Here is a 26,455-nt window from a genome sequence, read left to right on the forward strand (position 1 = left end):
TTGATTACTGCATTGTTGGTGTTGGCGCTTGCAAGAAAGATATTTCACTCTACTTGTGCATGTGACATTGAAACTTAATCCATCTCTCAATGCTCACTCCTCATGAACTCCACAATCCTACAGAATCTGTTCTGTATTAGTTCTTTTAGCAGGTCACATTCCGATTGGAATCTCTTTCTAAAGTGAGCCTGGGTCATGAAGGGAAGCAAACATTCACCTCATTATTAGAACATGTATCCCAAAAGGTATCAGATTGAGAGGAGAAAAATACAGAAAATAAACAGCATTGAAGTTGTTTTTTTATCTGGTTCATTCCAGGACAATGGAAACAAAGCTTGAGTCGACATGTCAATCACTCTTTTCTAATACAGAACACAATTCAGCACTAATATGACAGAGAGAGAGAGGTCATATGATTCTGGGAAACTCAGGGTTGAACAGCAGAAAGGCACTTCTGAGAACACGCTACAGACAATATCTAGAGAGAGATTCAGAGAATACTCAAGGGCCCATTGACTGTCGCACTCGCAACTCTGCTGCTTTCCAACAAAGTGTTGCATCTGGTCTAGTTTGTAAGGTGTAAAGTGATAGGTAAGAGGTCTTAGTAAACTACATCTCTATAAACTTGACCTTTATTTAATGTCTGAGTTATTAGTGTACTATAAAAGTAGAGAGTGGTACGCAGTCTAAACGCTGTTTACCCACTTTGTTATTTTATTTATGCACCTGTCGCAGAAAAAGACATTGGAAACATGGAGAGCATTACTTTATTCACAGCGAAAGTCTCACAGCGTTACCAACACACTGTTTTACCACTACATCACTGGTAGAGAGGGGTGAGGTCAATGTTCCATGGTATCCTCTTCCTCATCATCACTGGAGAGCTCAAAGTCTTCATCCAGTGCAGGGTCTGTCTCCTCCTCCCCCTCTGTCTCACCCCCCAGTTCCACCAGGAGCTGCTCCATGTGCTCCAGTATGGGTCCGTCGTCACAGCGCAACTTCACGTATAGCTGGAGAGAGAGAGAGACCGTTTGTTACATACATGCACATTTCCACCACGACTTATTGTTAAAAATGCCTCTTTCCTAGTGTATTGGACTCAGCAGAACAAGGAAAGTAGATAGGATTTTTCTCTGCTCTCTCTCTCATACACAGTATTGCTGTTGTTATCTCAGTGAAATGTGCTGTGAAGCAGGACCATTACAAAAGCCTATTGTAGAGGGGACGAGTAGATTTCCTGGTGTATAAAACTCTCTGCCTGAGTGGAAGCACTGGACTGATAACAGAACGGAACCCACCACACACACACTGATTCATTCCTTTTGCTCGAAACAACTTCTCCTCTAGTGAGGGAGATAAGCAGGTCTGAGAATCTGGGCTGAACTGCATTATTCTGTCTCATCCAAGCACGCACGCACATGCACACAAAGTACAAACAGCAGCAGGAACAGATCACCTTCACACTTACAGTGTAACCCTGCCAAAATAGTTTGTGTGTGTGTACGTGCATGCGTGTGTGCGTACGTACAGTCTCCAAGCAGACGCTTGGCCCCTTAGGAGCTCATTTGGAGACAGTTGATGTCCTTCATTTTCAAGCTGATCAATTGAGTAGCATGGCATATCAATAAAATGTACTTATTCAACATAAGCTGTGATGTTTATGGAATGCTCATTTATAAAGAGGAACGCATCTGCCAGTATAGTATCATTTTTCATTGCGATAGCCGTTAGTTAAATAAACAGTGTTATACATTAGAGAAGAGTGCTGAGCTCAGCAAAGCCACACAATCAATTAAACACATTTCTCATTTAGAGTAATGCAAGTTTCTCTCCCTTCTTTCACAGGTTGGCTGCTCTGTGTATGTGAGAGTGTGTTTGTGTCTCCCTCTTTCACAGGTTGGCTGCTCTGTGTGGTGTGTATGTGTTTCTGTCTCTCTCTTTCACTGGTCAGCTGGTCTGTGTATGTGCATCACGGGTCAGCAGGTTCTCTGGTCTAATCCAAGAAGCTTTCCCTCAAAGCCTGGAGTCTGAGGCACATCTGGCCACTGCTACACGTACACACACCCAATGACACGTCTTTCTTAAGCCGTTGTGACAGGGGGTGAGGGTGTTGACCTATGAAGAGAGAGGAGGGAAATTAACCCTTTAATTATCTCACCCTCTCACTCTCCTTCCTCTTTCTCTCCCCACGCTCCAGATCCATCTCACTCTCCTTCCTTTCTCTCTCCACGCTCCAGATCCCTCTCACTCTCCTTCCTCTTTCTCTCCTCACTCTCCTTCGTCTTTCTCTCTCCACGCTCCAGATCCCTCTCACTCTCCTTCCTCTTTCTCTCCTCACTCTCCTTCGTCTTTCTCTCCCCACGCTCCAGATCCCTCTCGCTCTCCTTCCTCTTTCTCTCCCCACGCTCCAGATCCCTATCGCTCTCCTTCCTCTTTCTCTCCCCACGCTCCAGATCCCTATCGCTCTCCTTCGTCTTTCTCTCCCCACGCTCCAGATCCCTCTCGCTCTCCTTCGTCTTTCTCTCCCCACGCTCCAGATCCCTCTCGCTCTCCTTCCTCTTTCTCTCCCCACGCTCCAGATCCCTATCGCTCTCCTTCCTCTTTCTCTCCCCACGCTCCAGATCCCTCTCGCTCTCCTTCCTCTTTCTCTCCCCACGCTCCAGATCCCTCTCGCTCTCCTTCCTCTTTCTCTCCTCACGCTCCAGATCCCTATCGCTTTCCTTGAGGTTCAGGGTGATTAAGTGTACATACAATAAATGGCACACATCTCATAAAAAGAGCAGCAGAAATTGTTTAAGTGAGAGCCGATGTGCCCTTGACGCAAAATGAATGATAGACTTTCTTTCTTTCTTTGGGTGAATCTAATAGAGATCAAGGACTTTCTCCTCGCCTCCCTCTAAATCACAATCCCACTCTCCTATCTCAGCTCCTCTCAAACTTCCTACAAATCTCTCCTGCTGTGTCTCCACTCCCTCCATCCTTCACCCGCTCTCTTTTCCTCCTGACCCACGCTACTTTCTTCATCCCTCTTTCTTCACCTTCTCGACCCGCCTTCTCTCTCTGCTCCACAAGTGACCTTCCTGTCTGTGTGACAGATCACTGCTCAAACTCCAACCTAGAAACACACACCCACACACACACTCTCAGGAGATGAGGAGAGCAGGGTAGGGAATGATGTGAGAGGTGGAGTGTAGGGGAGTATAGGGCTGAGGGATGGTGTGGTATGGTTAACAGCAGAGGAGGTGAAATCAATAGTAAAAACATCAGAGAGAGGCAGCCTTGTGTGTGTGGAGTAAAAGAGTATGTATGTGTGTGTGTGTGTGTGTGTGTGTGTGTGTGTGTGTGTGTGTGTGTGTGTGTGTGTGTGTGTGTGTGTGTGTGTGTGTGTGTGTGTGTGTGTGTGTGTGTGTGTGTGAATATATAAATGAGTGTGTGTGGGAAGGAGCAAGTGGAGGTCAAGCGTTTTACTCTTTGATGAGGCGATCCCTTAGGGTATGGATGGCTTGGAGGGTGTGTGTGTGATGTAATTTTAATGCTGTGGCTGAAAAGCGTGAGTGAACTCCAGGAGTGAAGTGTTAATAGTGTGTGTGTCAGGGTTTTTGTTAGGAAAATGTGGCGCCGGACATTTAACCAGCAGCATTTTAATTTAACGGACATTTGAGAGATTTACCAGACCTATATGCATTGGGTGCGCAACCTGATTAGGGCGTCAACCCATGGTGCTCAGAATGACAGAACTCACATTTAGATAATGGTTACTCAGAACATGCAAGTCGAGGATGCAACGATGTGCATCCTTATCTAATTCCGAAGAGCAATTTGAAGATGTTAGAATAACTGCCACATATACCTTTCCTCAGCCAACAAGACGAGTAACAGAGAAATCACTAGCCTATGTCCATCTACTGTCCCCCTTAGTGGAAAAAGTTGACCTATTCTATTGGTCAGCTTGTTGAGAAAGAAATAGCCTAATCCAAACAGACTCTGGGACAGTTGTGGGACAATATATCCCAAATTCATACAACCAGTAGGCCTAGGCTACATTAAAAAAAATATGTATAAGCAATGAGGCTGATGCAACAGATCAGAATGTTGATAAACTATTAATTCTTCACATTATAAGCGCAGCAATGTGCACAAGGCTACTCGCGAATGTATGCTCCATAATGCAATTAGCGGTAGACACTGTTGTCAAACGCACACGAGTGGTTTCATGTAACAAGAGATGAAAAATATACATTTTAAATTTAGAAAGATGGGAGATCTAAAGATGCAACAACTACCACGGATTGCTAATATGACTATGATTGTGCCTTTGGCTACTGGTAAATGAAATAAATAATTGCCTCCACGTTTCAATGGTCGGTTTTTACTTTGAAGCGCGGTAAGACATGCCTCATCATATGAGAAGTAAAATGTTCAGGTTCCAAACAATGAAGTATGTTTTTAAAATGCATACTGCTTCCAGCACATTGTAAAGTGATGTGTGACACGCTGAAGCCTGCCTAAAGTTGCCTACATGCACTTGAATGGCGAATAGAAAGCTCGCTTCAATTAGGCCTACCAGTTGACAAATAAAAATAGTAGTCCTAGCTCTTTTTAAATTGTGGATTTAGAATAGTTTTAGAATTATTGGGCTTATAAAAACACCTTTAACTCCAGGAGCAACGAATGACCTGTTTGAGAAGCTGTAGCAGTAGCTCCCGCGCTGTCTAACAGATTTTCCTCTCATAGGTTCTGTGTCTGTATACTAAGCTAACGAAAGTACACGCGCGCGCCAATTTAATTCCACTAAATTATGCAAATTAACCTATAGACCGTTAAGCATGAGTGGTCAAATGTGTTTACATCGACTGGTATTTCAAAAAAGCAATATTTTACCATGGGATTCTTTTTCTTCTCCTGAACAGTTTTATTTAAAAGGCTTAAAATATATATTTTACGCCAAAAGCTGGCTATTGTCAGCTAACAGAAGCCCTGGTGTGTGCACACATGTGTGTACGACTCCCCTAGTGAGAGATAAATTGCCAAAGACATGTACTGTTCACACCACTACCTGTGTGTGTGTGTGTGTGTGTGTGTGTGTGTGTGTGTGTGTGTGTGTGTGTGTGTGTGTGTGTGTGTGTGTGTGTGTGTGTGTGTGTGTGTGTGTGTGTGTGTGTGTGTGTGTGTGTGTGTGTGCGCGCGCATGGTGTTCATGCCTGTGTCCTATGACAAACATACAAATTGCATACAGCTATTTGTGGCTTTATAAGGGGCTATGAGTTTACAGATCCTCTTCTCTCTAAGAGGGGTTGAGGGATGGTTGGAGGGGTGTCAAGGTCAACCATCATCCAACCCCCTTGTAAACTTCCATGAGAGGGAGCCGAAGAGAAACAGGGTCTGTCTCTTTAGAAGTAATGTGGCGAAGCACATTCATCAGAGGGGAAATGAATAATGGAGATATTTCTAATGAACAGAATCAAATGTGCACAGACACATACATGCACAAATGTAATTAAATATTCACACTCACACAAACAGTGCTAACAACATAATTAAGTATGCTAGAAGTGGACTTGTGTCTAAACAAGCCAGTGTGTAGTAGGCCTCAATAACATGTTCAGTGTTTCTGACTAACTTTGAGACTGAACACTTTAATAATTAACACCACGCTCACAAACACTGGTCTGTTACGATGGAAGACTCTCATACACACACTTGTGATGCCCGGGTTGAAACTAACCCGCAGTCCCCGTGGTTATATCTGTGGGGTGGGCAGGTTTATGGTCATGAAATATTGTGTGGATTCAGGGTGGGTGGCAGGCGGGCGGGTTGAATAAAGAGAAAAATCCATAAATGTATAATTATTGTGCAAATCATAGCTATAGGTTACATTGGGGTTTCCCTTTAATTATTTGTATCTGAAGTCAGTGCGTAAGCCTAAGCTTCAGGGCCTAACTGTAAAGGCGCCAAATACACAGCAATTGCCAAATGCTTTTGGGAACACTGGCAGAAACTTTTACGCCGGTCCACTGAGGCAAAAAGGACAATGTCGGAGTATAATTTAATAAGAGAAAAGCTTCAAAATGGAGTTTAAAATAAAGAGATGGGAGGACCAGAAAAGTAATATATGGGAAAAATGATGTGTGATGGTTGTGAGGAGCTATACAAATTTGACAGTCACAAGACTGGGACTTCAAATATGTCAAGGGACCTGTACTGTTCAGATGGGTTAAATTTACATTTACATTTAAGTCATTTAGCAGACGCTCTTATCCAGAGCGACTTACAAATTGGTGAATTCACCTTCTGACATCCAGTGGAACAGCCACTTTACAATAGTGCATCTAAATCATTTAAGGGGGGGGGGGATGAGAAGGATTACTTTATCCTATCCTAGGTATTCCTTGAAGAGGTGGGGTTTCAGGTGTCTCCTGAAATAGGAACTGAAATCTGGACATTAACTGTGGGTCTTTAACCTCTCGCATAGTCTTCATATTAACTCCTGCAGAATTAAGTGGTTATTATACACCAAATGTAAATTGACTTGGAAAGAGCAGTGGATAAATATTATTTATTTATCTTGAGAGAATGAATGCGCGGTTCGGGACCGCCCGTGAAGGTCCTAACTTTATCAGCATCGAAAAAGCTGATAGTATTTCAACCACATAAAATATGCATCCAAGCTCAAATTGAATCTTATCAGAAACATGTTGGGTCGTTTTCACAGCTTTTAACTCCCTTAAAACTAGGGATGCAAGGGTACACAGTATGTTATCGAACCGTTCGGTACGCCCCCTACGGCTCAATACACACACGTGAACCGCGGAATTACGGTATGAATGTAATTTTCTTATAATTTCCTAAATTTGCTTATTGGGCTGCAGACTACACGCACATTGTACATTCAGATCCACCAAACCAGACGCGCAGTTTGTGGCCGTTAGGGGGCTGACAAACTTTACTCCACAGCAAGGTCTCAAAATGTGGCAACCGCAGTGACAGCAACCCCCTCCCCTTAAACAACCAATGGACGATTTGCAATGACAGTAGGAAACCTCCCTAATGGGGCCCAATGAAGAGAATGGAAACTAAAAATAATATTCTCTCAGCTCCAACGTGACAATAGCAAGACAGAGAGAAGCAATGCCGTCTTTCAAATCCGCTGTGTGGGAACATTTTGGATTCAGCGTTCAATACGATGATGAGGGTAAGAAGACCGTAAAAAAAACAAAGTACAGTCTGCAAGCATTGCTTTGCCACTGTCGGCTACTCCAGTGGAAACACTTCTAACATGATGTGTCATTTACGTCGCCATCACTCGGCCCTATCCCTAGCAGGTGGAGCTGGAGCAAGTAGCAAGCAGCCCAATTCGGTGGTTACTGACTCTGGATTTCGTCATTTGATGAAACGTTTTTTTGTTTTTTTTTTTTACCGCGTTACAATGTCCCCTCCCGCACACATTTCAGCAGCGAAGTAATTCCCAAACTCTATGAAACATCACGGAGAGAAATTGAAAACGAATTGACACAGACACCCTATCTAGCTCTCGCCACTGATAGTTGGACCTCCAGAGCAACTCAAAGCTACCTCACTGTGTACTGGAAGCTACCTCACTGTGACGGTTCACTATGTACTGGATTGGGAGATGAAGAGCGACGTGTTGCCAACTAGTCCCCTTTATGAGTCATACAAGCGCACACTTTTCTTAAAAATAAAGACACCGAAACCATACCCCACAAACTGTGATACATACCGAACCGTGGGCCCACTGTACTGTTGCATCCCTAATTAAAACGGGTAAAATGTTGGTAATTTGGACATTTTGCACAGAAAATCGTTCCCATATTTGGGGGTTATTTCTGCGCAGAGAAATAGATGAAAGAGAACTTTACCGATGTCAACTAGATTGAAGCATTAATTATATCGATGTATACATACATCTTTTCTGTTGAGCAAGGGTTTATTTTGTTTTCTAATGCAACAAGTAAATGACAAAAGCTGCATGCATCTAATTATAGACAAGTTGAGTAACAAATAGTCTAACAAAATGTCAGAAAGCAGAAACATATGCCCACCTAAAAATAAATCCTGCACCCCCAGTTAAAAGATTGTTCCAGCATCTCTGACTGTACAGGACATTTTCTATATAAGCAGTCAGATGCAAGCCTCAGATTTCCACTTTGTCACATAATTTGGCGGTTGTGGATGGCTTATTACCAATTGCGGAGGGGTTGAACAAACAGCTGACCCGCGCATAACTAACCTTGTGGGGACACACAATTCAGCCCCATTCAAAATCCTATTTCTCTAACCTTAACCCCAAAACTGAACCTTAACCCTAAAAATTAACCCTAGCTCCTAAAAGTAATTCTAACCTTAACCCTAAACCCCTTTTGTTTGTTTACTATTCGTGGACACACACCTCATAGGGCTCTCCATATAGAGTGTAACAAAATTCTAAATTAAGATAGGGTTAACATTTCAGATTCACTGCCAGCAGTGAAGCTCTGTATCATACATGTGTATTACTGACTGTACAAGCTGACAGTACAATATTGACCAAACAGGCTGACATCAATACATGGCCTCATCAGTGTGTACCTTCTTGGCTTTGGACAGGTAAGATCTGGCTGCCTCCTTCAACGCTTCACACTCCTCCCGATCTTCTCTCTCCTCCCTTGTTCTCTCCTCATCGCTCTCTTCTCTCTCCTCCCTTGTTCTCTCCATGTGCAGGTAACACAGCCAGCCTGAGAGATACCACACCTGTGAGAGAGAGAGAGAAATGTGTATTTTATTAAGTGAGCTCAGCTGTGACAGGGAAAAACACATTTAACGGTCTAGCCTGCGTGAAATCTGTACCTGGAACTGTGACAAACAGGCTTTACACACGCGCACACACCGGAGGCACTTATTGAAATGCTCACGGCATCCTCATGAGCTGCCACTATGGTAACGAGCTGGGCCTGTGCCGCTTCACTGTGTCTTCGCAAACTTTCGTCTCCATGCATCAATCTGACAGCGCTGTCACACACACACACACACCCCACTTACAGACTAAAGGACAAAACACAGCTACACACATTGCATTCTTTCTCACCTCTCAACTACCTGCTATATTCTCTCTCCCTCATACCAATACTGTACACACCTACATTAAAACACACCCTACATAGTTTACCCTCATCCTTCCACCTACAACACACAGCACACTTGTACTTCAGAAACGTGTGTGAGGGTGTGTTTCTCATCTGAGGATCAGCCACCAACACTTCTTGCAGAAGCAGGACATTAACATTCCCATCATTTACTATTCATTTTACAGCAGAAAACATCAGCGACCTCCACCTCTATCAGTAGACCCATTACATGCACGCACACACTCATGAAGACAAGAGGCTTGAAGGCTGAACATAACTTTATGCCTTTTGAATGATGATACAATTATTAGAAGCATCCTCTTCATGACCTGATCTGCAACTCCGTAACTTAAGTTGAGCATAGCGGTTTCAGAACTTTTGAATACACGCACTGACCTGTGTGTGCATGTGTGTGTGTGTCTAGATCTGGGTTGCTACTTCAATCAGAATGTCTTTGCTTCTTCAAAAGAACTTTCATTAGAATAAGTCTCTTTGAAAGTGTTTATGAAATATAGTCTGTTTTGCTCGTATTTATGGATGTATTAAACTAAGCACACACACACACTTCATGAGCACACACACACACCACTCGTCTCAGCAAACGAACGAGCCAGCTAATTAAGAACATCAGAGAATCCACTCAACACCCACACGTTATTCTCTTAATGATAAGTCTACAGTAAGTAGGTGTCAATCAGTCCTCTTGGACGAGACAACAGTCACAGATACCATCTAGTTCTAGAGAGTATTTGTAGTTTTAACAAGGTCCATGTAAAGATGTCTAAGTCAGAATTCTATTGTTGACAAAGTACTACTTTGTACAGCGAGTTACGTGCCACCACCTTGACTAGTGGAAGCTGTTTGGGTCCATTAACAATGCATGAGCTACCGAGGTGGGTGACTTATCAAAAAGAATGGTTAGCACAAATACAGTTTGAGTTGTGGATAGAGGGTTTAGAGTAGGCTGTGTCATCGTCATTTCCAGTTGTGTTGTACAGGTTATTCTGATGGTGCGACTGACAAAACATACGCTTTACTGTATATTGATAGGAGTTCAAACTGTGTGTGTGTGTATATATAAAAATAAATATATAATATATATATATTATGTGTGTGTGTGCGTGTTTCTGCTTAGAGCAGGTGTCTCCTGAATGAGTTCAAAGGTTCAGCAAGTGACTGCTCTCAATCTGTCAGCTGAGGTGTGTAGGTGGAAGGGTGAGAAAGAATGAGCACACTGCAGTGAGATCGTCACACACACACACACACACACACACACACACACACACACACACACACACACACACACACACACACACACACACACACACACACACACACACACACACCCTGCAAAGAATACCAATATGGCTCTGGAGCAGAGAACTGAACAGAGGCTGGAGGTGTGTGTCCTGCTCACTTCACACACAGAAAATAAAACTACCCCAGAATTTTTTCAGTGTCTATTTTCAAAGGATAAAGGTAAAAACATGAACAACTTCATAGTTAAGAACACTATAACAGTGGAAGAAAATGTAACTTCAGAACACTATAACAGTGAAAGAAAATGTAACTTCAGAACACTATAACAGTGGAAGAAAATGTAATAAGAAAATGTAACTTCAGAACACTATAACAGTGGAAGAAAATGTATCTTTAGAACACTATAACAGTGAAAGAAAATGTAACTTCAGAACACTATAACAGTGAAAGAAAATGTAACTTCAGAACACTATAACAGTGGAAGAAAATGTATCTTCAGAACACTATAACAGTGAAAGAAAATGTAACTTCAGAACACTATAACAGTGAGAAAGAAAATGTAACTTCAGAACACTATAACAGTGGAAGAAAATGTAACTTCAGAACACTATAACAGTGAAAGAAAATGTTACTTAAGAACACTATAACAGTGGAAGAAAATGTAACATATTCTACAAGAACCAATATCACTCCCTAAAAACACAACCCTATGGAACAATCCTTGGATAGCTTTTCAGAATTCACAGATAAAATGGTCCACATTGAAAACTAAAAGGCATAGAAACTGTAAATGACGGTAATAGGAAATAAATGTATTTCCATGACAGAATTAAAAAGCAATTTTGAACTGACCAATGTAGATATTTTCAAATGCATGTAACTTAAAAGTTATATCAAGAAATGTTTATTTAAAATATTTTAGACATCAGAGCAATCTTGAGGGAATCCCATTTGAGTCAGAAAAGGATATTCATATGACAGGTTAAGTATACAAAACCTTGCAGAGACCATAATCAACGGACAATCTCTTAGAAAAAAGAACAAAACGAAACTATTGGAACCAAGACTTAAAAATAACTGATATTGGCACAAGATCGAGGGAATGTTGGAACATAACTAACAGAATTACAGTGCATGAAAATGTACGCTTAACCCAGTATAAACTAAAGAGACAAAATGTATAAATTCTACACCACAACGGCAGAGTCACGTCTTAAGTGTAAAACTAATAATGACGCAATAATCCATGCCTTCTGGGAATGGTGAAGTCCAAAAGTTATGGGGAGAGTTAGAAAGTTGGGTGTCAGAAGGATTCATGTAAATTAACTTTTAATCAGTCTGCCTGCATACTGTATTTCAAGACTTGGCATATGAGGGTGCAGTGAGATACCCAATTGGTTGGACAATCCTTTTCTCAATCATCTTGAAAAAACGTTTAAAGTATGTAGGCGACGGAGAGAAACAAAATGGTGCAGTAGAGGCCAGAGAAAGTGATGCGGGTGCTGGAGACGGGGGTGTGAGCAGGTGGGCCTGGGCAGGGGTGATGTTGTTGATGTTTGTGTGTGCCTGTATGCTATCATTTGTGTGTGGATGTTTGTATTGTGTAAAGAAAAATATATATAAAATCACACACACAAAAAAAAAAATGACATCATGACTCACCTGCACCACCTCATCATCTTCCTCTAGTAGACCCTCCAACACATCTACTGTTGTCAGAGAGAAGTCATTAAAAAACACACAAACCATAATTTCTGTTGTTCATTATACATCAAGCACATCCTGCTCCTAGCCTGAGTGGCTATGTGTGTGGAGGCAGAGCGAGCGAGGTGTTTCCTGTCACACACATCTCGCTCTTTCTGCTGCCCTAATCAATGGATGTGATCAGCGAGTCTGATTAGACTCTCAGAACCCAGTGATCCGTCGACACGGTCGTCAATAGCAACAGGACAGCTTACACAGTCATCAATACACAACGAAGCTCATCTCGTGATTACTATCAATAATCAGTCAATATCGCTCCTTTCCAATACTCCTCGAACTCAACAACCAATACAGAACTGGTCATGGTCAATAGTTCTAGTCTTGATTGATCACCAGTCCACGCCCTCCTGTCCTGATGATTCCAGACTAGTTCACCTTACCGCTCCCCAGTGTTTATGATCTCACGCATCTCTTCAAAGAGTTCACCTGTCCCGTTTTCTTCTTCCCTCTTACACTTTTTATCATCACTTGTGTATGCGAGAGACAAAGGGTGTGTGTGTTAATTAACTGAGGCGCTGATTACCTGCTGAGTGGTATTACGTTTGATTAATTAACACATTCTGATTAGAGGGAAATCAACATCTCATTCCTGATGATCTACAGAGTACATGTTTTGTATTAGAGTGGAGGTTGATCAAACTATTTAGCCAATGTAGTTAAACACTCAACTATCTGTGTTAGTTCCAGACCTCCAAGGAGCCAACCACTGAGTAACAACAGCTTACTAGAAAACAGACATCAACTCACAACAGACATTCCCCTGACAACAACCCATGACGACGACAACAACTCAACTCTAAGACTGGTTGTCATGACACAACCTCTTGTAAGGACAAAATATTATTCCTGTGTGAATTGCTGAGGACTTTTACCTGTTTATATGGTCTTTATATACATGTACCTCCTGCATTATTCACTTAGTTGAAATACACCGATTGTCATTCAGTTGCTTTGGTGTTCCTGCATCTCTGTCTCTGAAACAGTGTGTGTGTGTGTGTGTGTGTGTGTGTAAGAGAGACAGCTCTCCTGACTATTGTAGTCATTTGTCTTGTCCCTATCCATGCTCTGCACTCTTGTAGAATGGTTCTGTTCAGCAACATTGCCTGCAGATTACTCAACAGCAACAACAAATATACACACGAAACGTGTTGTCCCCTTTGCTTCAGGACCAGTTAGAAACCGCCCTCCTGGGAGTAGCTCATTTATAACTCTCTCTCTATGTGTCTATGTGTAGCCGTGAGCATGCTTGTGTGTGTTTGTAGTGTCTTTATTAGTGTTTGTTGAGTCAGACTCCCGTACCTTTGTAACCTCCTGTCATATGAGTGAAAAACAAAGTGATTCATTTGACATTTGGAATTTACCTAAAGGTCCAATGTAGCATTTAATTATTTTATTTTTTTAAAGCTTCAATATCAAATCATTTCTGGGTAACAACCTTACTGTGATTATTTTTAACCATTTTAATTGAAAACAAACTGAAATAGCGTCTTAGAAAATAGCAAATCTTCAAGCAAGAACTTAGCTAGGGGTGGTCTGAGTGGGGAGGGGAAAACTGAAAACTAGCTGTTATTAGCAGCGAGGTTTGGAACTCTTATTGGTCTATTAACTAATTTACCTCCTGGTGATGTCACCAGGTAGGCCAAAACTGCATCCCACCAAAACAGGCTGATGTTTTAGGCGGTCTATTCAAACAGCTCTTACACTAAAAGGGCATTACGATAATTTTCACTGTATTTTTCCAGCCTCAGTGTGGAAATATACACTTAGTGGACAGTTTATTAGGTGCACCCTGTTCACAAAAAAAAGTGAAATGGTTCACTCCTACAGACAGTGAGTCACATGGCTGTGGTCTGCTCTGTACCATCACTCATTCATATATCCTTATGTACATTTTCTTTATCCCCTTCCACTGTGTATAAGACAGTAGATTAGGAATTGTTAGTTAGATTACTTGTTGGTTATTACTGCATTGTCGGAACTATAAGCACAAGCATTTCGCTACACTCGCATTAACATCTGCTAACCATGTGTATGTGACAAATAAAATTTGATTTGATTTGATTTAAAGCACGCAGACAGGCATTGAGCCATTTAGTTACTGTTCGATTGAACGTTAGAATGGGCAAAATGAGTGACGCAAATGATTGAGTGTGGTTTGATGGTCTGTGCCAGGCACTCTGGTTCCAGGATCTCAGAAACGGCCAGCCTCCTGGGCTTTTCACACACGACAGTGTCTACGGTTTACAGAGAATGGTGCGACAAAAATAAAATAAAAAAATACATTCTTTCAGGGGCAGTCCTGTGGGCGAAAACAGCTCATTGATGAGAGGTTGAAGGAGAATGGCAAGAATCGTGCAAGCTAACAGGCGGGCCACAAACAGGCAAATAATGGCGCAGTACAACCGTGGTGTGCAGAACGGCATCTCCGAATGCACAACTCGTAGGTCCTTGTCATGGATTGGCTATTGCAGCAGACGACCACACCGGGTTCCACTCCTATCAGCTAAAAACAAGAAGAGGCACCAGTGGGCACTTGATCACCAACACTGGACAACTGAAGAGTCCATGGCCCAATTGTGCCTAGTGTGAACAGTACTGGCTGGTGGTGGTGTAATGGTGTGGGGAATGTCAAGTCCCTTGATACCAATTGAGTAACATCTTCATGCCCCAAATAATTCAGGCTGTTCTGGAGACAAAGGAGGATTCAACTCAGTACTAGATGGGTGTACCTAATAAGCCAGTGTATATAAAAAACAGAAAAATCAGTTTGACTGCACTGGGCCTTTAACATCGCTCCAATGCAATGTGTAGACTGCATCTTACTTGTGATATATGATAAAACAAACAGGCCTTGCCTTCATATGCACTTAACAAAAATAGTAGCGCAACATGTAGTGATGGAAATAAAAGATCCCATTAAATATTCCAACACAGCACAAAAGCTTATTTCTCTTGAATTTTGTGCACAAATTTGTTTACATCCTTCTTGTGAACTTTTTATCCTTTGTCAAGATAATCCATCAACCTGGCAGGTGTGGCATATCAAGAAGCTGATTAAACAGCATGATAACACAGGTGCACCTTGTGCTGAGGACAATAAAAGGTCACTAAAATGTGCTGTTTTGTCACGCAACACAATGCCACAGAGCTTTGCAATTGTCATGCTGACTGCAGGAATGCCCACCAGAGCTATTTCCAGATAATTTAATGTTAGTTTCTCTACCATAAGCCACCTCCAATGTCATTTTGGATGTTTTGGCCTGGCTCTACAGTGGGTTTACATGGCTCCCAAGTGGGTGGGCCTATACCCTCCCAGACCCACCCATGGCTGCACACCTGCCCAGTCATGTAAAATCCATAGATGAATGACTGATTTCCTTATATGAACTGTAACTCAGCAAAATCTTTTAAATTGTTGAATGTTGCGTTTATATTTTTGTTCAGTATATATACAAACTACATGACCAAAAGTATGTGGACACCTGCTCGTCAAACATCTCATTCCAAAATCATGGGCATTAATATGGAGTTGGTCCCCCCTTTGCTGATATAACAGCTCTTCTGGGAAGGCTTAGCACTAGATGTTGGAACATTGCTACAGAGACTTGCTTCCATTCAACCACAAGAGCATTACTGAGGTTGGGCACTGATGTTGGCGATTAGGCCTGGATCGCAGTCTGAGTTCCAATTCATGTCAATGGTGTTAGATGGGGTTGAGGTCAGGGCTCTGTGCAGGCCAGTCAAGTTCTTCCACACCTATCTCGACAAACCATTTCTGTATGGACCTTGCTTTGTGCACAGGGGCATTGTCATGCTGAAGAGAAATTTGGAAGCACAGAATCTTCTAGAATGTCATTGTATGCTGTAGAATTAACATTTCCCTTCAATGAAACTAAGGGGCCTAGAGCTGAACTTGTTAGAAAGGTGGCATCCTATGACGGTGCCACGTTGAAAGTCACTGAGCTCTTCAGTAAGGCGATTGTACTGCCAATGTTTGTCTATGGAAATTGCATGCCTGTGTGCTCGATTTCATACACCTGTCAGCAACGTGTGTAGCTGATATAGCCAAATCCACTAATTGGAAGGTGTCCACATACTTTTGTATATATAGTGTATTTTTGGAATGTTCGTTCAAATCACCACTGAGTTTTTATTTCAGCTGTTCAGAAATATCATATTGGTTTACGGTTCAGAAGAGGGTGAGTAAAACATAGAGTAAAAGAAAAACTTGAATGTGGAAAATAACACGTGCAGAACATAGTTATGAGAAAGAAGTATACAGAGGGGTGGAACAGGGGTGAGAAATCCGCATTCATAGCCAATTATATTTGACCCTGGTTGTAACCACAGTCTTTTCTCCCTTGTTCCCTCTCTGCTCTACTTGGGTCAAATGCTTCTTGTCCGCTGTTTAACAACGGATTCCCTATTCGATTCCGATGTGTGTGTTGTTGTTGTATGAAAACTGCAATGTTAATGACTTGCCTCTGGGTTTTACCATGGCTGTGTAGAAACTTTTAACAATAGAAGACTAAAATAGTCTGTTATTCTAGCTCTGAGTTATCTTGTCAGGCATCTCCTGTTCTCCAGTTATCTACTGCTTCCATATTGCTGTTATCGTGGTGAATGTTTCCAAGCTCACAGCCATCTTCATCCTCATCTCCTCCTCCTCAATTGTGTCTGATTCCTCAATAGATGCACTGAGTCTGTAGTGTGTGTGTGTGTTTGTGTGTGTGTGCGGCTTGCTGACACATGCAGGAGGATGAAGACAAACAATGTGTCAGATACACACACCTTTCCACCCCTCTCCCTCCAGATCATTTCTAAAGCCCTCTATCCTCTTATCTCCGTTCCTCCCTCCATTTACCTCGCTCTCTGGGTAAAGACCACTCCTCTATTATTGAAGATGATCTCTGGCAAAGATAAAGAATACAGAGCACTGGCCTTTTCAAAGAGGAAACTCATCCTACACACATATATTCCTATCTCGTACTCTTCTGCCTCTATGAGGAGTTTGGCCGTGGTGATGCGGGATTCATACGGTGGGAAGTCACTCTGGAAAGGGAACACCAATTAGACACACACGCAATCACTCACAGAATCTGTCTCACACAGACACACACAACGTCACACACAGACAGAGCGATAAGTTGGCCCTCTGACTTGGCTTTTATGTTCTGGGTTGTCTGACTCACCTGTGTGTGTGTGTGTGGGGGGTTAGTCTCTCACCTGTGTGTGTTCCTCCTCTATGTCCTCTCTGCTGGGTGGAGCGTCACTCTGTTTCAGGGCAGGTAGCCACGCATCCACACTACAATCAGGTACTCCCTCCCCTCCTACACACACAGAAAATCAGACATCTGCTCCCCTGAACTGTCAAATAAAACTCCATCTGGTTAGACCCACAGTGCCATCTGGTGGCTGGAGGAGATATTATCAAAAGTAACCTTGAGAAAATCTGCAGTATTCCAAAACTCGTCCCCTCTTTGAAATGTTAAGAGTCATTTAGGAGTAAATAACTATCTAGCTGTTATTGTTGCTCCCTAAAGATTAAGGCTTGCCGAAGAATTGGAGGCCTGTCTCATTGCAGTGCTAGGACTATCAGATTATCATAAAATTGTATGGCAATTGCAAATGCTCTGATTGTTCAGTTATAGACCATATTTCTCTCTCCCCTTATCACTTTCTTTGCTCTCTCTCCCCCCACCTTTCCTCCTCCTCTCTTTGTCAGATGTGATCCCTGTGCCCAAATGTATCTGCTTCATAACTAATTCTGCATTAATATCTGTCATAAACTGATTCATGTGTGTGTGTCTAGCTCAGCAGATTAATGGCATATGATTCCATTTTCTCACATTAATTAATCTGATCTGATTAATCTGATAATCTGATCGCTGCTTTAACAAGATGATAACTTAGCGTGAGACATACCATCCTCTGATTTATAGCCATACAGTGTGTGTGTGTGTGTGTGTGTGTGTGTGTGTGTGTGGACCTGGTTCTTCTCTGTACTGAACAGGTAGCTGGCCATCAGCTGTAGAGCCTCTGGGTTGTCAGGGTGATAGGTCAGCGCTCTCTCTATGGCCTCTCGACACTGATCTCCTGCCCTATCCTCCATACTACACAAACACACACACACAAATCTGTAAATTCAATACACAACAGGCCTTTCAGGTAACAAAAATGTATATATGACTTTTGTGTTACCAGAGGTCAGTGAAGTAGATCTCTGCCACAGAACAGTAGGCCACACACACGTCTCTGGCTGTCAGGATCTCTGACCCCGAGTCCTGGAGTGGGAAGGCTGCTGCCTCAGCTCCTGCTCCTGCCTGCGGTGACGGTTGGGGCAGAAGTTTTCAGCATCTCTGGCTGACAGTTTGTAACCGTCAGTTTATGATACAGTCAGTTTGTGACAGTCAGTAGAAGTGTTCAGACTGAAGCAACAGCTCCTCCTAGTGTTCTGTGTTAGACATGCATTCAACAAGATCCATAATACGTGTGTGTGTGTGTGTGTGTGTGTGTGTGTGTGTGTGTGTGTGTGTGTGTGTGTGTGTGTGTGTGTGTGTGTGTGTGTGTGTGTGTGTGTGTGTGTGTGTGTGTGTGTGTGTGTGTGTGTGTGTGTGTGTGTACTCACTGTGGCTTGTGCATGTTTCTCCAGCATACACAGTAGTATCTGTATTCCTTTGAGGTAGTATTGCACAGCCTCCTGGCCTGTGTGTATCTGCCCTAGAGACATGTATTTACTATGACCATCAGGACTCAACTGCACCGCATGCAGAAACACTTAGAGCTGGGGTTAAGGAACACACACACATGCATGTGCGTTTGCACAACACACACAGAGATGCAATCAAACCATACACACACACTGAAGGATATTTCCTTAGCCCTCTCTGTGTCTCCCTGTTCAGAGTGGATGTGTCCGAGCAGGTCCAGGGTAAGGAGGTTGTCAGGCTCACTGACAGAACCTCCCCGCCATCTCAAACTCCAAACTGTCCATACACTCCTCAGTCTGAAACACAACACAGGGCAGATGTTAGTGTGAAGCGTGTGGTAAACTCCAAACTTTCCACACACTCCTGACTCCATCTGAAACAGGAAAAAGAGAGTAGGTCTGGAGTGTGTGTGTGTATGTATGTGTGTGTGTGTGTGTGTTCTACCTTCCCCAATAGTTGTTATACAGAATATATACAGCAGTTTTTTTCTTGGCTTTCTCCTGCATCATTCTATCTTGAGGTGACAGACCTGCCAGTCCAGAGCCTGTTGCAACACAGCCCCTATTGTCAACAATAGCCTACATAAGTCTGCCTACAGTTACTGTAGCTAGCAAGCTAGATTGCTAGGTTGTTCTTTCCAGAGCGGACTAGCGAGCTACAGTGCCTTCAGAAAGTATTCACACCCCTCGACATTATCCACATTTTTTTGTGTTACAGCCGGAATAGAAAATGGATTAAATTGCATTTTTTTGTCATTGGCCTACACACAATACCCCCATAATGTTAAAATGGAATGATGTTTTTGAAAATATAAAATGAAAAGCTGAAAAGTCTAGAGTCAATAAGTATTCAACCCCTTTGTTATGACAGGCTTAAAGTTCAGGAGTAAAAATGTCCTTAACAAGTCAAATAAAAAGTTGCATGGACTCACTCTGTACCCAATAATAGTGTTTAACATGATTTTTGAATGACTACTTCATCCCTGTGACAAACACAATTATCTGTAAGGTCATTTAGTAGAGCAGTGAAAATCAAACACAGATTCAACCACAAAGACTAGGGAGGTTTTCCAATTCCTCGCAAAGAAGGGCCCCTATTGGTAGAAGGGTAAAACAAAAAGCAGACATTGAATATCCCTTTGAGCATGGTGAAGTTATTAATTACACTTTGGATGGTGTATTGATACACCCAGTCACTACAAAGATACAGGCGTCCTTCCTAACTCAGTTGCTGTAGAGGAAGGAAACCGCCCAGGGATTTCACATTGAGGCCAATGGAGGCTTTAAAACGGTTTTACTAGGTTTAATAGTGGTGGCTGCATCATGTTATGCGTATGCTTGTAGTTAAGGACTGGGGAGTTTTTCAGGATAAAAAATAAACAAAGGAGCTAAGCACAGGCAAAATCCTAGAGGAAAACCTGGTTCAGAATGCTATCCACCAGACACCCAGAGATGAATTCACCTTTCAGCAGGACAATAACCCAATACATAAGGACAAATCTACACTGGGGTTGCTTACCAAGAAGACAGTGGCCAAGTTACAGTTTTGACTTAAATCTATTTGAAAATCTATGGCAAGACCTGCAAATGGCTGTCTAGCAAAGGTGAATAACCATTTTGGCAGAACATTAATTATTTTTCTAAAGAATAATGGGCAAATGTTGCACAATCCAGGTGTGGAAAGCGCTTAGAGACTTACCCAGAAAGACTCACAGCTGTAATCACTGACAAATGTTTTCACTTTGTCAATATGGGTTAACTCCGGGTAGTAAGTTGGTGGTCTGTTGACATCCCTCTAGTGGTTAGGGGGCTGTGGTTTGGCAAAGTCAGTGGGGTTATATCCTGCCTGGTTGGCCTTGTCTGGTGATATCGTCGGAAGGGGCCACAGTGTCCCCTGACCCCCCTTTGTCTCAGCTTCCATTATCTATGCTGCAATAGTTTATGTGTCGGGGGGCTAGGGTCAGTCTGTTATATCTGGTGTCATTCTCCCATCTTATCCAGTGTCCTGTGTGAATTTAAGTGTGCTCCCTCAAATTCTCTCTCTCCCCTCCGGAGTACCTGAGCCTTAGGACCATGCCTCAGAACTACCTGGCCTGATGACTCCTGGCCGTCCCCAGTCCACATGGTCGTGCTGCTGCTCCAGTTTGTTCACCGGACGTGCGACTGTACCTTGTCCCGGACCTGCTGTTTTCGACTCTCTCTACCACACCTGCTGTCTCAACCCCTGAATGTTCAGCTACGAAAAGCTAACTGACATTTATTCCTTTAGTCTACAACCACTGTGATTATTATTTACTGGCTAAGTACTCTAATCTCCACCCGGCACAGCCAGGAGAGGACTGACCACCCCTCAGAGCCTGGTTCCTCTCTCGTGGTTCTTCCTAGGTTCCTGTCCTTCTAGGGAGTTATTCCAAGCCACCGTGCTTCTACATCTGAATTGTTTGCTGTTTGGGGTTTTAGTATAAACACTTAAGAGACATCTGCTGATGTAAACTGGGCTTTAAATACATTTGATTTGGTATTGTGTTTAATAAAATATTTAATACATTTTGAATTGCGGCTGTAAGACAACAAAATATGAAATACGTCAACCGGTATGAATACTTTCTGAAGGCACTGTAGCTATCACACAGGGACAACAACACAAGTTGTCCTTTATAGCGATCTAGCTAACGCGTTAGCCACGTCTCATACCCCCGTTAGAGCACGGATCTTTCCTCTTGGCTTTGCTCTTCTTTTTGCCATTGGGTTTGCCTCCCATTACAACAAGAACGATGTGTAATCAACTTCTATCATTTATGTTAGAATCACTGTAAAAATATGGGGATAAATGAGTCCACCCATAGGGTATAAGTGCACATACTCAGTACTGTTAACCCAGCAGCTACGGAGCATGATAGTGGACAAACAGTTCCAGTCCCAATGAATGACAGTAAGAAGTCGCTGTTTGAGAATACCAAAGGCAATCGATTTAATGTTGCGTTTTCTTGTGTCTTATTTGTTATATACAACCTTAATTAGTAGAGTCTTTGATCAAGATATACATTTACATTTAAGTCATTTAGCAGACGCTCTTATCCAGAGCGACTTACAAATTGGTGAATTCACCTTCTGACATCCAGTGGAACAGCCACTTTACAATAGTGCATCTAAATAATTTAAGGGGGGGGGGGGTGAGAAGGATTACTTATCCTATCCTAGATATTTGATGTTAGGTCTCATTGTGTCTCATTTATTATATACAACCTGAATTAGTTGTCTTCGATCAACTGCCATTGATAAAGTATTGAACCAAACGTCACTGAGATAATGTACAGAAAATAGGCGGGAAAGATATGACGTGGATAATTGACAGTCTGAACTCACCAATGGGCTGCCAAGCCTGAGCCCATACCTCAAGAACATTCTGGATTTGGACCAATCCACAGCTACGAGCGTTTTAGTCACTCAATACACATTTCCAAACAGCTGTTGTAAATAAACGAATGACATATTGCTAGCTAGTCTTTGATACCGGCAACAAGCATATCTTTTTTCAAGATTTTACTACTTTCGTTATCCATTACAGGTGTTTGCCTCCTAACAATTGACTAAACGAAAGTTACCGGCAGTCAGACCTGAATTTAAACTGCCACCACCTCAGCGCTCTTTGGAACATCAAAACGTGATGCATTTAACGTTAGCGAGCTAACGTAGCAAATTGATACTAACGGGGTAACGTTACGACTTGGACCAAGGGGAATTGAGCAGTTAGCTCACAGTCTAGCTCCCTAACTTATTGTTATCAATCTGGACAGCTGACCAGACAGCTAACTAGTTTACACCCGCTGCTTTGCTGGAGAAGTCGGCCCACGCAAAGATAGCTGGGCAGTCGCGCCCATTTAACATTAGCTAGGCGCATCAACGTTAGTTAGCTACCTATCTCCCGCCTGTCCGCTGGTCAGACCGGGGAGATTGCCTTGTCACGGGGTTTCGTTGTGGCCGATGCCACCGGCCCCGTTTGCCGAGGGAAGCAAAGCACCAGTTCCTGGAAAGTCGAAGGGTAAACCACAACGCTAGCTAAGGTTAGCTATCCTACTCCAACCCGAACGGGACCGTGGCTGTGTACGTAGTGACAGCTCTGTATTTGATTGTAGTTAGCTAGCCAGCTAACCGTTTGCCAGGGCTGTTGGACCAGTGTTATAGAGCAATGGGGGAGTTAAATAAAGAGGTTGTGGATCTAGTTTGGAAAAGACCAGGCAGCAACGGGGTGTCTGCTTCACTCTTCCGGAGATGGACCCAAGGTAAGCTACCTCTCACCTCTGTTTCGCTCCATTCTGCCGCACCCTCCTCTAAACTGAACACCATCCTAGACATTGTCAGTGTTGAAGCAGGTAGTGGTGGTGCAAAATAAGTGGCTCTGATGTGATTCCTGTGTTTCAGGGTTGGTCTTCAGTGAGACAGAACACACAGCACTGGAGCAGTTTGAAGGAGGACCCTGCGCTGTCATTGCTCCTATACAGGTATGGACCAGTCCCCAGAAAAGGCAGCGCATAACCTTACACACAAACATGAGTTAGGTGGCCCAGCCTATGAGCAGGTAGAGGGTGTTGGTGTCTGTTACCAGAATGATGATATCAGGACAGGCACACATCTTCTTTCGGGAAGTCACCTGACAGGTACTCAGCTGAGTTGCCTTCTCTATTACTGTTTATTATAGTACTATATGGTGCTTTCAGAGAGTGTCTTTGTAAACATCTGTTCTTAGAGTGGATAGGGTTGATGAGGATGGCAGGTTGCGTTTTTGATCCTACTATAGAGATGGGTTACAGCTTGTAGAATATTTCCTGATTGTGTGTTTCCTGCAGGCCTTCCTTCTGAAGAACATCTTGTTTAACAGAGAGAGTTCTAACTGGAGACATATCACAGGTAACCTTGACCTCTATCCCTAACCCAGTGTTTCCCGAACTCAGTCCTCGGGACCCCAAAGGGTGCACATGTTGTTTTTTGGCCTAAGACTACACAGCTGATTCAAATTATTAAATCTTGATGATTATTTGAAATGGCTGTGTAGTGTTCGGGGAAAAAACAAAACAAGCACCCCTTGGGGTACCGAGGACTGAGTTTGGGAAACCTAGCCCTGACCCTGTTTAACTGAAAAAGTTGTAACTGGAGGTAACCCTAACTTCTGACTCCTAACTGACCCTGTTAAACAGAGAGCGCTACAAATGGAGACGCATCATAACTGGGTTTATATATAAACTCAGCAAAAAAAATAAACGTCCTCACTGTCAACTGCGTTTATTTTCAGCAAACTTAACATGTGTAAATATTTGTATGAAAATAAGATCCAACAACTGAGACATAAACTGAACAAGTTCCACAGACATGTGACTAACAGAAATGTAATAATAATATGTCCCTGAACAAAGGGGGGGTCAAAAGTAAGTCAGTATCTGGTGTGGCCACCAGCTGCATTAAGTACTGCAGTGCATCTCCTCCTCATGGACTGCACCAGATTTGCCAGTTCTTGCTGTGAGATGTTACCCCACTCTTGCATCAATGCACCTGCAAGTTCCCAGACATTTCTGGGGGGAATGGCCCTAGCCCTCACCCTCCGATCCAACAGGTCCCAGACGTGCTCAATGGGATTGAGATCCAGGCTCTTCGCTGGCCATGGCAGAACACTGACATTCTTGTCTTGCAGCAAATCACTCACAGAACAAGCAGTATGGCTGGTGGCATTGTCATGCTGGGGGGTCATGTCAGGATGAGCCTGCAGGAAGGGTACCACATGAGGGAGGAGGATGTCTTCCCACCAACATTGAGATTGCCTGCAATGACAACAAGCTCAGTCTGATGATGCTGTGACACACCGCCCCAGACCATGATGGACCCTCCACCTCCAAATCGATCCCGCTCCAGAGTACAAGCCTCGGTGTAACGCTCATTCCTTCGATGATAAACGCAAATCTGACCATCACCCCTGGTGAGACAAAACTGCAACTCGTCAGTGAAGAGCACTTTTTGCCAGTCCTGTCTTGTCCAGCGATGGTGGGTTTGTGCCCATAGGCAATGCTTTTGCCGGTGAGGACCTGCCTTACAACAGGCCTACAAGCCCTCAGTCCAACCTTTCTCAGCCTGTTGCGGAGAGTCTGAGCACTGATGGAGGGATTGTGCATTCCTGGTGTAACTCGGGCAGTTGTTGTTGCCATCCTGTACCTGTCCTGCAGGTGTAATGTTTGGATGTACCGATCCTGTGCAGGTGTTGTTACACGTGGACTGCCACTGCGAGGATGATCGCCTGTCCCTCCTGTCTTAGGCGTCTTACAGTACGGACATTTCAATTTATTGCCCTGGCCACATCTGCAGTCCTCATGCCTCCTTGCAGCATGCCTGAGGCACATTCACACAGATGAGCAGGAACCCTGGGCATCTTTCTTTTGGTGATTTTCAGAGTCTGTAGAAAGGCCTCTTTAGTATCCTAAGTTTTCATAACTGTGACCTTAATTGCCTACCGTCTGTAAGTTGTTAGTGTCTAACGAACGTTCCACAGGTGCATGTTCAGTAATTGTTTATGTTTCCCATGCTGGTTCAATGAACCAGTCTTTAAATTCTTTACAATGAAGATCTGTGAAGTTATTTGGATTTTTATGAATTATTTTTGAAAGACAGGTTCCTGAAAAAAAAAAAAAAGAAACGTCCCTGAGTTTATATATTTATATGGAATCCTAGCCTGTATCTTCAGACAGCACCTTGGCAATGAATTATTTTGATTGTATGTGTTCCTTGTAGAGGAGGAACAGAAAGCGGCCCTGTGTTCTACTCTGGCTGAGATCCTGGAACAGGCCTGCTCTACTTCCTCCACTACCTCCTTCTGCCTGGTGACCTGGGCCAAAGGACAGTGCCCCCTCACTACCACTCATACACCCCTCACAGGGGGTCCAGAGACCAGCCAGACCCCGCAAGACCAGCAACCCAGTGAGTCCCACTACTCATCAATCCACTAATACCCATGTAATATGAATAACTGCATTGCTGTACTGAGTGGTATTAATCATCGCATATGATAGTGGGTAGACCACATAGTGAGTAGTATTGCAGTCACTGTTAATCTAGAATAATGACGTGTTGTGTTCTGTCAACGTTACCTCAGTTGTTTCACTAGAACGTGTGTGTGTGTTTGCATCTCTGTGTGTCTATTGTGTGTAGCTGCTTTGGCTGATGAGGATCTTGGCTTTGAGCGGTTTCACAGCATCCTCCAGTAAGTAACTCTACTGACTGTGACTCGTCTCTCTATTGGCCATGACTTCCATGGAGATGAAAGGACCACTGCATTGCAGGAAAATCAGGAACGCTTGTCTGTATCTCCTTCTGTCTGGGATTGGCTAAGCCTGTGCGTGTGTGACTGGAGTTTCTCGATAATGATTTACAACCTGCTGACTCGGCGCACACACACTCCTCACTGATTCCTTAAGGAGACACACACACACACACACACAGTCTTTGATTTTCTGCCAGAGGAGCATCAGATTGCCATCTGGCCCATTGCGTAATAATACAACACTGTCAGCATGAACTACTGCACTGTCAGCATGAACTACTGCACTGTCAGCATGAA

The 26,455-nt window shown here is 43.2% G+C and overlaps 1 protein-coding gene and 1 pseudogene across 1 annotated transcript in view; one reads left to right on the plus strand and one right to left on the minus strand.

The window, feature by feature from the left end:
* Positions 1 to 316: 316 nt before the first annotated feature.
* On the minus strand, positions 317 to 18,920 carry LOC135522147 (uncharacterized; annotated as a pseudogene).
* Positions 18,921 to 22,306: 3,386 nt separating this feature from the next.
* LOC135522149 (ubiquitin carboxyl-terminal hydrolase MINDY-3-like) overlaps positions 22,307 to 26,455 on the plus strand; it is a 57,660-nt gene continuing 53,511 nt past the window's right edge. The window contains exons 1-5 of the mRNA XM_064948150.1: positions 22,307 to 23,138; positions 23,278 to 23,357; positions 23,703 to 23,763; positions 25,630 to 25,815; positions 26,047 to 26,098. Of these exons, the coding sequence (XP_064804222.1) occupies positions 23,045 to 23,138; positions 23,278 to 23,357; positions 23,703 to 23,763; positions 25,630 to 25,815; positions 26,047 to 26,098 (473 nt within the window). The 5' untranslated portion in view covers positions 22,307 to 23,044. The remainder of the gene's footprint in view (positions 23,139 to 23,277; positions 23,358 to 23,702; positions 23,764 to 25,629; positions 25,816 to 26,046; positions 26,099 to 26,455) is intronic.

Source organism: Oncorhynchus masou, chromosome 30 (assembly GCF_036934945.1).
Source record: "Oncorhynchus masou masou isolate Uvic2021 chromosome 30, UVic_Omas_1.1, whole genome shotgun sequence".
Classification (NCBI taxonomy): Eukaryota; Metazoa; Chordata; class Actinopteri; order Salmoniformes; family Salmonidae; genus Oncorhynchus; species Oncorhynchus masou.